Source organism: Neolamprologus brichardi, chromosome 2, assembly GCF_056152115.1.
Source record: "Neolamprologus brichardi isolate AB-2024 chromosome 2, ASM5615211v1, whole genome shotgun sequence".
In the NCBI taxonomy this organism is placed as follows: Eukaryota; Metazoa; Chordata; class Actinopteri; order Cichliformes; family Cichlidae; genus Neolamprologus; species Neolamprologus brichardi.
The window spans coordinates 29,603,155-29,615,779 of NC_142105.1; the positions used below are offsets into that span (position 1 = coordinate 29,603,155).

General features: G+C 38.1%; 1 protein-coding gene across 2 annotated transcripts; it reads left to right on the forward strand.

The window, feature by feature from the left end:
* The first annotated feature begins 8,758 nt into the window (after nt 1–8,758).
* ttc9c (tetratricopeptide repeat domain 9C) lies at nt 8,759–12,605 on the forward strand. Of its 2 annotated transcripts, none has more exons than XM_087829701.1 (4): nt 8,759–8,858; nt 9,966–10,323; nt 10,459–10,641; nt 12,082–12,605. In XM_087829701.1, exons 2-4 carry the CDS (start codon nt 9,987–9,989, stop codon nt 12,237–12,239), a joined length of 678 nt encoding a protein of 225 aa, XP_087685827.1. In that variant the 5' UTR covers nt 8,759–8,858; nt 9,966–9,986; the 3' UTR covers nt 12,240–12,605. The 2 variants fall into 2 exon arrangements, with proteins under 2 accessions (XP_087685827.1, XP_087685824.1); XM_087829698.1 differs by having other exon boundaries at nt 8,759–8,853.
* Nucleotides 12,606–12,625: the final 20 nt, after the last annotated feature.

Consider the following 12,625-nt stretch of genomic DNA (forward strand, 5'->3'; position numbering starts at 1 on the left):
TAAATAAGGTGTAATGTCCATGAGTGTTGGCAGTGCAGTTATCCTCCAATCAGGGTGGAGGTAGGGCATGTTTGACAGCCTGTGGGTAAAAACTTCTGTTGAGTCTGTTTGTCTTTGACCTGTAACGTTTACCAGAGGGAAGGGGGGGAAAGTGAGTGTCCAGGGTGCGAGGGGTCTTTGATGATGATGCTGGCTTTCTGCTGAAGTCTGTCAGTATAGATGTCTCTGAGGGGGGTTGGTGAAGTGACCATTGCCCGCTCTGCTGCCCTCACCAACCGCTGCAGTTTCCTCTTGTCCTCCGCGGTGCAGCAGTTGAACCAGAGTGTGCAGCAGTAAGTCAGAAGGCTCTCGATGGTGGAGCACTAGACGTTTACGAGCAGTCTTTGGGGTAATTGGGCCTGACGTAGTTTCCTGAGGAAGTACAGCCTTTGTTGTGCTTTCCCTACCTGGTGGGAAATGTTTGTGGACCAGGTAAGGTCGGCCGAGATGTGGACTCAGAGGAACTTAAAGCTTTATACCCTTTCTACCTCCTCCCCATCAATGTAGAGGGTAGAGTGCTCAGATCGCTTTGTTCTTCTGAAGTCGATTACCATCTCCTTGGTCTTGCTGTGTTTAGATTCAGGTTGTTGTCGTCACACCATTGCTTCAGATGCTGAACCTCCTCTCTGTAGGCTTTGTTTTTCATTGTTGTCGATCTGACCCCGCCCAGCAGCCAGACCCTGAAGTTCAACAGGTAACATCTGTGATGAGCAGTCAAGCTGGACCTGTTTCTACCTGTTCATGTTACTAAAGTAGAATCACTGTGGAAATTACTGTGAAGTTTCTTTGTTCCAGTTCTAATCTTTGCTTTGTTTTGTTGGCTTTGTGTTCGCATGTCAATGCTTTGAGAAAGATCATATGTGTGTCCTTATTAGGATCGGGATATGTGTTGGTGTGTGGGGCTGTAGTCAGTAGGTTTATATTGATAAATGAGACTATGCGTTCCATGTAATTTTACAGAAAAATGCTGATATAATGTAAAAAGTAACAAATTACTGTCTTCTGGGCGCAATTACTTTTAGTATCAACACCAAGAGTGGAAATGCTACCAATATGCACAAACGTTTCTCATCCACTTGTCTTCCATATGCTGCTTAGTGATGATGGTGACTCTCAAAGTGGAGGCAATGAGAATCCAGTGAGAGTTGATAATGGAATCAGAATCGCTAAATTCTTATGAATTCTAGTCGCACTACAGGACAATTTTTCACTGTGCCAGAGTCTATGTTAAAAAGCTCAGGTACAGTATGGCCTGTAGCATTGTATGGTAGATTCTTTTATTTAAATTATTATTATTATGTTTATTTATTGTATTTTTTTACCTGCTTTGTGGTGGCAGGGCACTGGGTTTACTGTCAGTGGTTTCATTCACAGTCATGTTGGAATTGTAGTAACAAACAAATGGTTTACTGGGATGTAGATTTCTGTTATAATGTTAGAATGAACAGAGAATTGACATTTAAAGTACATTTTAACTGTTAATTCTGAATTTAAAGCTATATGAACGTTATGTGAAATCTATATCTCGGGCATGCATTCTGCAGTATTTAAGTGTTGGTGTTAGCATGCCCACATACCACTTATTTAAATATGTTTGTTGTGCACTGATATAGGGTACTCATGTTACATTTAGTGCACCTGTGTATCATATATAGCAGGATTTTGTTGGGATTTAAAGGTAATTAATATGCAATTACAATCCTATTTCCAATAATCTTAGGTCAGTCACTACAGTAAATGTAATTCAAAAAACAAATCTAAGATTTGTAAATAATTTCTTTGGATTGTTTGAATCTTTAAATTTAATATATATCTTGGGAATATCTGATCTATAGCAACGCTTCTAATTTTATATCAGAACAGACTCGACTCCAACGTAAATAGTTCAGCAACCCAAATTAATGGTAAATTACTTTTATACATGGTAATACAAGTGAAATTAAATGTTTCAGCTGAGGTATCATCGTTTTTACTATTGTCACCACTTTCCCCACATCTCCCAGTGTTCGTATGGGCAAGGGTAAGAATCTGGTTCTTTATAGGCCTTGATTTCTTTGTGCCACACTTACACATGTGACCACATGTATCCCATTCATGACATAAAAATTCACACTAACATTTCTGCTCTTTCTTACACGTCATGAGATGTTTAAACATGCTGATATGGTAGATTATGCAAGATTTCTCTTATGCTTTTATATTATCTAATATATTATCAGAGGACCTCAACATCCTCTGGAGTGGAGGATGTTGAGGTCATTAACTCAGCACACTGAAGTGAGTTTTGTAGCACAATCACACTCATTTTCAAATGCGTCAAAATTACACAATGTTAGACGTTTTATATGCAGTCACAACAAGAGATATAATTGGAAAGATACACAAATACAAGATTATAGAACTTCTAGCATTGGTATTTAATGAAAACTGTTTTCTTATTCTTTTTTTTTTCCAGTTTAGCTAGTGTCGGATTATAATATTATTTTATGCCATTTTAGACCCCTAATTAAATCTAAGATATGAGGTTACTAACCTTTTCTTTTAATTTTCTAGCTCCGTTGAATTGACACATGGGAATGTGTCAAAAAGAGGGGGGGAAGTTGAGTTTTAACATCAAACAAGGGTTATATGAACATTTTTATGACTTCATTTGTGTTTTAATAACTTGGTTGGTAAAACTTAAGCTAATAATGACCCAAAAGGTTTCCAGATTTTTTAGAGAACCCGTGAGAAGCATGAATCATTATTTCCATGTTTATGCATTAATCATTGAAATGAACTGAATAACGTTTAGAAGATAAAATGCCTGTGTTCACGAGAAGGTGAGTACCACACTGGAGAGGAAGCCGTGGGACGGTAGGCGGAAGGAAACACATGATTTTTGTGAAAAGGGGGGGGACACATGTTAGAATTAAAAATGGCTAATTTGTTTTTGATGTCTTTTATTAGAATGAGTGGTTTTAATCATTTTTATACATACCTTGCAAATGTGCTTGTAATGAGTTGGCACTCGGTCTTTTGAAGGTTATAAGCTTCGTTCGGCGATAGTCCGGACTGATAAAGTGTAGGAAATGCCAGTGCAGTGGGCTAAATGCAAACACGCTTACACACACATACACTAAATTAGGATAAGTCCTTGGGACATTCTGAATGTTCTAAACCAATTCTGAACCACCAAAAGATCAGTAGACAGCAACATTAGATTGTTAGAGCTAGGAAGAGAGGTGTTTTGGTTTTCTGTCTCTTACAGAGAAAGGAACAGACACCAGATGAGGTCACAGATATACAAGGATCCTTCGCAGTAGAAACAGACACGGTGACTGCGGAAACATCAACTGGGTTCAAGTGTCATGGCATTTTGGGCTCCAGCTAGTCACCTCAAAAGGATGGATCCCATAAACACAGCAATAACCATGAAGGGGTTGGCGGAAATCCAGGAACACCAGACCAACGAGGTTCGAGAGGCTCTTGGGCGAAAGGGGGACACGTTCCTGTTCCTTTTTCTGGGGAACACAGCGGTGACCCCAGAATACACAGATCATTGTTTGAAATCGGGGCAGAATAATCCCCTGATCTGTGCAACGACTGAAGGGTTGTCTAACCTCTGAGGTTGAAGGAAACAAGAGCAGAGGATCACCCGACTGGAAGACACTGGTGCCTACAGCCATAAAATAAAGGTTAAAAGCTCCTCGGACAGAGGTTCTAGTCTGAGTACGTTTGAAGGGTATAAGGTAGCACCGAAATAAAGCTGTGGGAGAACTGGGGAGTGATGGGAGCATCATCTGTACCTACTGTTGTTGTTGTAATAAAAGTTTTTCTTGCATCTGAACTGCGCAAACACAGAGGTCATCTCACATATGGTTCACCCAACAGGGGGACAAAAGGCCTCAGGAGTAAGAAGAGATGAACCCAGCAACACTGGATTGCAGGGTGTAAGTGAGCTCTTTAAGTCTAAAGAGCTCATCAGGGGGAATTGTCGGATTATAATATTATTTTATGCCATGTTAGACCCCTAATTAAAGATTGTGAATTATTATGTAGTTTTAGTTTGCATTATTCTCCTGAATTAGAAGAAGGTGATAACTATTACATTTGGTAAACTGATTTACATTACATTAGACTGTTGATTTATTGTGAATGAATGATATTGTTTTATGATGCATTATACTGCTGAGTTATAAGAAATACTGTTTGCAGAAAGTCATCGCCTTATTTGTCTGATTAGAAGAGAACAGAGCATACGGCCCCATCTCACCAGGAGCAGATAAACAGGGAGCCAAGGTCGTAGCTTAGGCGTGGTGTGAGAGAAAGAATGTGAATGTTTAGGCTTTTATGATTAGGTGGGGGCCACTAGAGGCTATAAGAGTTTGATCAAGGCTCCACCATTTTGAGATCTGATGCTGTCTGCTGTATGGTGTCCATCTCCCACGCGTGTGTTCATTAAATCATCGTTTGACTTGACCCGGCCGGACCAGTGTGGTTATTTTTGGTTTTCCTCCTGTATCCATCCTCAATATTTGAATCCGTAACACTAGTATTTATATAGGTTCTCATTGTAAGGTAAAGACCCTACAATCACACAATTCTTATTCAAGCACTTGGCAACAGTGGGAAGGAAAAACTCCCTTTTAAAAAGAGGAAGCCGCCAGCAGAACTAGGCTCAGGGAGTCTCATACATAAAGCTGTATAGCCAATATTCAGAACACATGACACAATTGTAGAAAAATGGCAAGCCTTTAATTCCTGCTCATCGAAAACTAAAAAGTAATTGCAGATCGCAAAACCAATTCAACTCCAATTGCTCCACAAAAGTTGTAATAAAACTCATCCAACAGAAGTCATGAAACAAAAACTTAAGAATAACATGTAAAAAGCAAACTAAGACGTGAAGGAATAATAAGTAAATATAGAAAGTCCACAAATGAAAAACATTGGGTTAGAGAACCCAGGACCATGAAATACCTGAAAATTCAAAGTAAAACAAGAACAGAACTCAGACAGGAAGCATACTTAAACCAAAAAGCAAGTCACAGTACTCCGTACTCCGTGTCCTGTGTTTATATCTGAGTCAAGAGTAAAAACAAAATAAATATATATACATACACACACACACACACACACACACACATAATGAATAATTGGTTGACTGGCATTCAAGCACTCAGCTGATCCTGATGGTATACATTAATAAATGGTTACAATTAAAAATCTTTCATTTTCATGTTGCAATATGTTTGCTACACGTCCTAGGTTTAAATTCGCCAGCTGGGATTTCTGTATGTTGTTTGCATGCTGTAACATCAGTAATAGCTGAATTTCTTATGTGAACACTCATTATTTTCATATAGTTATCAAATAATGTTGAATATTACTTTTAATTTGTTTGTATATATTAAGTTTAGCAACAGTAAACGCATACTAGTTCCGTCTCAAAGTAACAAACTTTGAGACTGCACTAGTACTTGGAACTGGATGAAAGATTCCAGGTGCAAGTACAGGCTTGGTTGTTTGCAACATCACTCATGTAGTTTTATCACTTTGAAATGAATGATGGTCCAATGAAATCTTTGTGTTGTTTCCCACCCATGCACAAGCCACACCACCACCAGTGTTGTAGCCAATATATAGCATATCCAGCATTCCTTTTGCATTTCGTATCCTCATGCCTATATTCAGTGTTGGGAAGGTTACTTTTAAAATGTATTCCATTACAGAATACATGCCCCAAAATGTATTTTGTAACGTATTCTGTTATGTTACTCAACAAAAGTAACGTATTCTGAATACTTTGGATTAAGTAATTTATTATCATGCTTTTTACAACTACGTGAATGTACTATTGCTGTGTGATTTATTAGGCTACTATTATTGAAGGCTACTCGCCATACCAATACCAACTAGATTTTTGAATTATAATATAAAATGAGTAACAGTAGGGTGTATATCAGGTAAGGCTGCACTTCAGCCTGAAATCCAGTGAGCTCTTTAGAGCTACAGATTTGTTCACAAATGTTTGTAAAGACAGACTGCATGGCTAGGTGCTTGAATTTTTCATTTAGTGCTTCCATCTTTAATAGTCTTACTACCCACATAGCAACTGGAACTTCTTTGAATTTAGAGGACAACATATTTGTTCATAAACCTGTTTCCCCCTAAAAACGTTAGGGCATGTACAATTTAAATAAAAGAAAACAAAAATGCTTCATTCTATGGGTACTCACCAATAGATTTCATTTTAATAGATTTTTGGATTTATATTTACAGGAAAAAATATATGACAAAGATTATAATGAGAAGTGGAATGTTTTAATGTATCTATAACACGCTGGCAACAGAGCTTCCCCTTATCTGACACTGTGAATACCATTTCTTAGTAGTAAGGTAACGCCTAGATTCATACAAGACTTCATAACAAGACTTGTATGGACTTGCTGGCAAGCCCATATAAAATGTTAAAGGATGCTATATTTTTATTATCCACCCAAGCTGGTCACATTGCTCTGAGAACCTATGACTTTTTAATAAGCGATAAAACATCTCCCTCATTCTCCTTAATGTTAGATGACCTGATTTGGGACAGAGGACAGCTAGCCGTAGCATCCTGGTGTAGCTCCTGTTATTTCTGTTTTTTAAAATGGGCTCTTTTATGGCATTGTGGAGTAATTGCCAAATGCAATTGTGAAACCTTCACAGCTCCTGAAGGAGATGCACTACCTGTGGAACCTGGATGGGCTGCAGGTACTGACTCATACTAAAAGTACTGCTAACACCACTTAAACTGGAGAAAAAATACATCAAGAGGGGATCAAAAGGTGTCTGCGGTCACCCCCTGCAACATTGTTTTCTTTTTTAGGGGCTGCATCTGTTGTTACTTTCATTTTAAAAAACAGCATAAAGATTAGTTTTATGTATCTTTTGTTGTAAAAACTGTCTAAATTTGTTTGCTAGTTTTAGTACAATGAAAATTAAAAACATTGGCTTGTAGTAGCTGCAAAGCACTGTCAGCAGTCATTTTTGAAATGCTCAATTTAAAGGAATTTTCGTTTTCCAAATCAAACTGCAAACCCGTTAATGAAGACTGAAACCTCTGCAAGGAAGCAGTGGCAGCGACAGGTACTCGCTTACTTTATTTCTCTGCTCAGCGTGATCCATATAAAGTTTCTCACAAAATGTTGTCATCCATAAAAGTGTGTAAACTTTTTATCCTTCATACCAATAAAAGTGGACTTCTGCCAAACAGAGGGCTGGATTTCAACAATACTACAGACCGCTGTGTCCATGAGGCTGAAGGCACACCTCTTTGAAAACTGGCTTACAAGTGGAAAATTACATATTGCACATTGCATCACACAGTGCTGAGAACTAAGACTGAGCATTTGCAGCAGTGGCCCCCAGAATTGAGCGCTCTCTCCCACTGACACTCAGATCTGTGGGTTTGGTTTTTTTTGTGTGTGTGTTTTTTTTTTAAATCAGCTAAAACTTCATCTTTTTAAACTAGCTTTTTGTTTTTGTGTTTAGCATTTTGTTGTGAAACACTTTGTGATATTTATCTTTAATGGTGCTACATAAATAAAAGGTCACTTACTTTATTAACGTTTTTACTTGTGTCATTGCACCTCTGCATTCTCAGTCATTTTTAAACATGTTGCTGTCATTAAATTTGAAACCAGCATTGTTTTTTTTTTTTTAAACATTTCTATTTCTAACATTTCTATGTCAATTTGAAATGGTGTCTTAAAAAAAAAAACAAAGGTTTAAATAAAGGGGTTTAAATGATTTGCTGCTTTTTTTTTTATGTCATTTTGTATTATTGAGCTTGTGTCTATTGTGTTGTGTTTTCAGATTGATATAGAGGTTTGTTGGTGTGAACTGCACTTTACATCTTAGAACAGTTTAAAAGTATTTCTAAAATTTTACAGTTGCTTTGTGATAAATGTGTTTTGTTTTCTTTTTTTTTTTTTTTTAAATCGGAATAATTATATTAGGGCATTTGCAGTTTTATCAATGAGTCATTATACAATTATGAAAGATTTTGAAATTGTAAAAAAAAAAAACAAAGATCAGATAATTATATTTATCAATTAATCAATTAATCAATTTCTAGTATCAAATGTACATTTTTCATGAGCTATTTTACTTGCTGTGTGGGATGCTTGGCATAGCTCTGTTATCAGGACTCTGGAACCGGAAAAGTAGATTTTAAAAACATTGTTTAATAAATTAATTGCTGTGAAGTTAAAGGTGGTCACGTTCATACTGAATATTCATTGTGTTTCAGACTTAATTTCAAACTTAATTTATACGTGATTTAAGCAAATTGTGAAATCTAACTTTCAACTTTTAATATTCACACATTTTTTAGTAACTTCTGTATTTTAAAGTCTTTGTTCATATAGCCTGTTCGTTTAATAATACAAACTATTACAGAGGCAATTGTGAGCTTATAAAAACATTTGATTATAGCATTCTCGAGGTTTCCCAAGTGCTATTTAGTATTTTTAATAATGTTTTGGGACAACTTTTTCAGTAACTGCGTTTACATTTTGTTCCAGAATAAGTGTAATTTACACCAAAATAGTTTGTTTTAGTATTTTGTGCATGGATTACTTTCAAAATTATATTTAATATAAACAAAGAGGGTGTATTTTGTGTTAATTTGCTGGCAATTCCTGCTTCGACCTTATGGTGGCAGTAGCACTCCACACAGTTTGTGGGCGAGTCCATAGAAAGGCAAGCAAGGAAGCGCACGTGTGGCAACAACTAAGATGACTACCAGCTGAAAAGTAGCTATCCGTGGATTGTCGCTTCACTAGCGTAAGGCGAGAGAATGCATAACAATACAGTTTTCATGTAGCGAACCTCATAAAATGCGCGAACATACGGGAAATAGTGAGTTAGCTAATTTTCGAGGACCCGGGCTAGCTTGGCAGCCTGCTAGCTCAGTTAGCGGTAGCTACAAACCCTGGACGTTTTGCCGCAAAACGTCGGTTTACGTTTGGACCTGAGTGACGTGCTTTCTATTTGATTCGTAAAATAATGTAACGTTGGCATGTAGCAATACTTAAAATAAAAAGCTGTAGATTTGCCGTTTGTCATATTAAATATGGTGAAATGGCCAAAAACTACTACTGCTCTTGCGGTTTGTCTACCTTCTTATTAAAAGCAGTGTGGCTCACTGTGTGACTGCCAGGTCATATGTGAGGTATTACAAGTGAAGGAGTGAAGTAGCAGAGGTGTGACAAACCGTTTTCTTACACATAAGTGCTTTCTACTATTATACATAGAGCATCTTTTTACACTGGAACAGGTGGTGTCGAGCCTTATTAATGTCGATCAGGCTCAGGTGGACTGTTGCGTGTAAACAGTGCTCGGTTGGTAATAAGGGGCACAAACTGTACCCTTCAATACCCCTCAAACTGAAAATGTACCTCCACATTATTAAACCACCACCACCAGCAGCCTAAACTATTGATACAAGGGTGGGCTCCATGTTTTCATGTTGTTGTCTTGACTCTATTCTTGCCTTGTGATTGGCTGATCACATGTTTGTAGTATACAAGCAGTGGACCCTGTGCACCTAACAAGGTGGCCAGTGAGTGATTATGTATGTAAGCGCTTTTGAAACGTTTATTTGATAAATACCACTGTAAGAAAAAGTGTTAAACTTTATTTCACATAACTAAGTTTTTCAATTTCAATTCAGCCCTACACTTGGAGAAAAAAAGTATTCATTTATATTGATTTTGATTAGCAGATTAGATTTTTGGTTTTAATTAATGAGCAGTTAATGAACAGGTGTACCTAATATAGTGGCCTGAACCTGTATGTTTCATAAGTCCTTACATCTTTTTCTCTACATCTCACCACTTTATGTTTTAGGCTTTCTGTTTAAGAATAAACTAAAATGTGCTTTCTCACCCCAACAGCTGATTAGCTTCACTGCAGACATGGAGGGTGCTGGTGGGGAGGCTAGCCTAGATGTACAGGGGGCGGCGGCGGCAGCAGCACCGAGCCTCTTTGGACACAAACCAAATTCTGCTAAGCCGGTTTCAGCTTTGCTAGAGGAAGCAGCCCAGCTGAAAACAGAAGGAAATGCTTTCTACAAGGACAAGAACATTCGCTCAGCCATTGGTCGTTATCACCGCGCTCTTCTGCTCCTGCGAAGCATTGACTCAGATGTGACGACATCAGTGAAAGGGTTTGGGCCTGAGACACCTGTGCTCACACCTGAACAGGAGGCTTTATTGAGAAATACTCAAGTGGACTGCTACAACAACCTTGCTGGTAGGTAAATATCATTCTGAGATAATGTCATATTCTTTCAAAGCTGTTGAAGTAGTAACTCTTTGAAAAACTGCTCTCTAGTCACTAGTTTGATACAAGTGCCTCAGTATAATCATTTCTTTATATCTCTTCCAGCCTGTTTGCTGCAGAGAAAGACTGTTGATTATACTCGTGTGCAGGAGTACAGTCTGCGAGTGCTAAAGTGGCGACCAGGCAATGCCAAAGCGCTGTACAGGGCCGGGGTAGCCACTCTGGAGATGGGAGATGCCGAGACAGCCAAAGAGTACCTCATCCAGGCCTCTAAAGAGCAGCCTAATGGTAAAGACCCAGACCATCATGATCTTTCAGAGCAAGTTGACGTAATAGTTATATAGACATATATAGCCAGGTTTTTCTTCCTGCATATTACATTTTTAAGGACCACCAAAGAGGTTATAACCTTCTCCCAAAAGAAAAATCTCTAGGGCTCTGATTGAAAATATGTTAGGTTTAATTTACTAAAGTTTTAACTCAGATGAGGCCAAATTTTGGTCATAACTACATGTGGATCGCAAAAATGGAAGATAAAGTTTAAATAAATGAAGATAAACAATTCCTGATAACAAGTCAGGAATTGATGGATTCCGTTGAAATTATTTATAACATAGTTATAAGTGAGCTCACCCCAGTTTTACATAAAACATGCAGTATGGGTGATGTTTCTGTATACTATGACGGCCACTTGGTTGTGGCGTTCCATGTATGCCCTTCCTGCTAGCATCTTGTATCCTCCTCTTATGTGCTGGATTGTCTCAAGGGACATCTTTACATAGCCTGCACTTGGGGTCTGGTGTGATGGACCCCAGCCTCTATGGACCTTGTACTCAGAGCTTGTTTCTGTGCTGCCATTATTAGTGCCTCTGTGCTGTCTTTCTGGATGTCAGCCACTTCTTCTGTCTGCCAGTTGTACATACTGTTTTAAATGCTGCCAAAATATGCAGCACATTCATCATAGTAGTTATCATGTTGTGACTAGCACTGCTAGCACCAATAGCTCTCTTTCCTTACATCTTAGTCCGCACTTGTTTTACAACTTTCTCACAGAGGCTGTGTCATAATCTTTGGGTCACGAGGTATTTCTGGTGGTGACTTTCAAGAGCGAAAACATTAAACATTAATTCAGCTAGTTGCACTAGCTGGAAGCAGGAAAAAATAGCAATAGAAAGAATCTGTGTCTTTGATGAATAAGTTGTGATTTGTAGATGATTAACACAGAGCATGTCGAAACAGCAGTTCTTTGGTGGGAGCCGTTTTGTGTCCAAGTGATGTAAAATTTCTAAATTAATAAATGGTGAACAAGTAGCTCAATGTGGACGCAAATGTATTTATTTTTCAGTCTACATTTGCAATTAGTCCACCACCATAACCAAAAATTGTTCTTTTGTTACACTGCTATCCATTCGGAAATGGTAATTAATATTAACACTCATCTTTAAAGTAAACAGTGAGCTCAGCTTTAGAAAAGCTTGCTGACCTTGTTTAACTTTGTGATCAATTAAACCCATGAGTTAGAAGCGTCACCATTTCCCATGTTGAAGGTATTTAATTAAAGCACGTTAGAAGACTCATGTATGAGTCATTTCATTTTATCAAGAGCAGGTGGGTAACTTGTGCAGTTTTTTTTCTGAAGGATATAGAGTTGCTCATTGTAATTTAAGCATAGTTTGTCTGATCTTTTCTCTGGAGACCAGCGAGTTAAAGTATACGTTTCTGTCACAGATGCCAATGTGAGGAAGTACCTGCAGAGGGCTGAGGAGAAACTCAGTCGGGACTTACAAAAAGAGAAAGCCATGTATCGAGGCATGTTTTCCTCCAACCAGAATGATCGCTCCGAGGGTGGGATTAACCAAACCAGAAGAGCTGGCGACGGCGTTTAGCCCACAAGCTGAATGTGCCAAATAAAACCTCAGCCTGAGAGACTGCTCCAACCTCAGACCACACCACAAAGGGGTTAAAGAATGTTTACATGTCTTGAACGACTCTTGCTGTGTCTCCATGGGGAGAGGATTGACGTAAGCATAACAGACATTATACAGACTTGAGGAAAGCAGTCAGTTGGAAAGCAAAGATGTCACTGCTGAAAATAGAAAAGACAGAAAAGTTGGTTTCCTAGCAACACAGTCTAATATAGTTCACAAAATGCTTCTGAAAGCTAAAGAGGCTCTTCATGCACTACTCAATTGCCTCTGTGATTGCAGTTGTTTGGTCAGTGATATGAATGTTAATTTTGTGACTTTTCAATAAAAAATATTTGTTAAAAAAT

Bases quoted from the DNA above. Each gene is read 5' to 3' on its own strand.
- ttc9c (XM_087829701.1), top strand. From the start codon at position 9,987: ATGGAGGGTGCTGGTGGGGAGGCTAGCCTAGATGTACAGGGGGCGGCG. The intron at 10,324-10,458 runs GTAGGTAAATAT...TATCTCTTCCAG, and splicing joins CTGCTACAACAACCTTGCTG to CCTGTTTGCTGCAGAGAAAG. The intron at 10,642-12,081 runs GTAAAGACCCAG...TTTCTGTCACAG, and splicing joins CTCTAAAGAGCAGCCTAATG to ATGCCAATGTGAGGAAGTAC.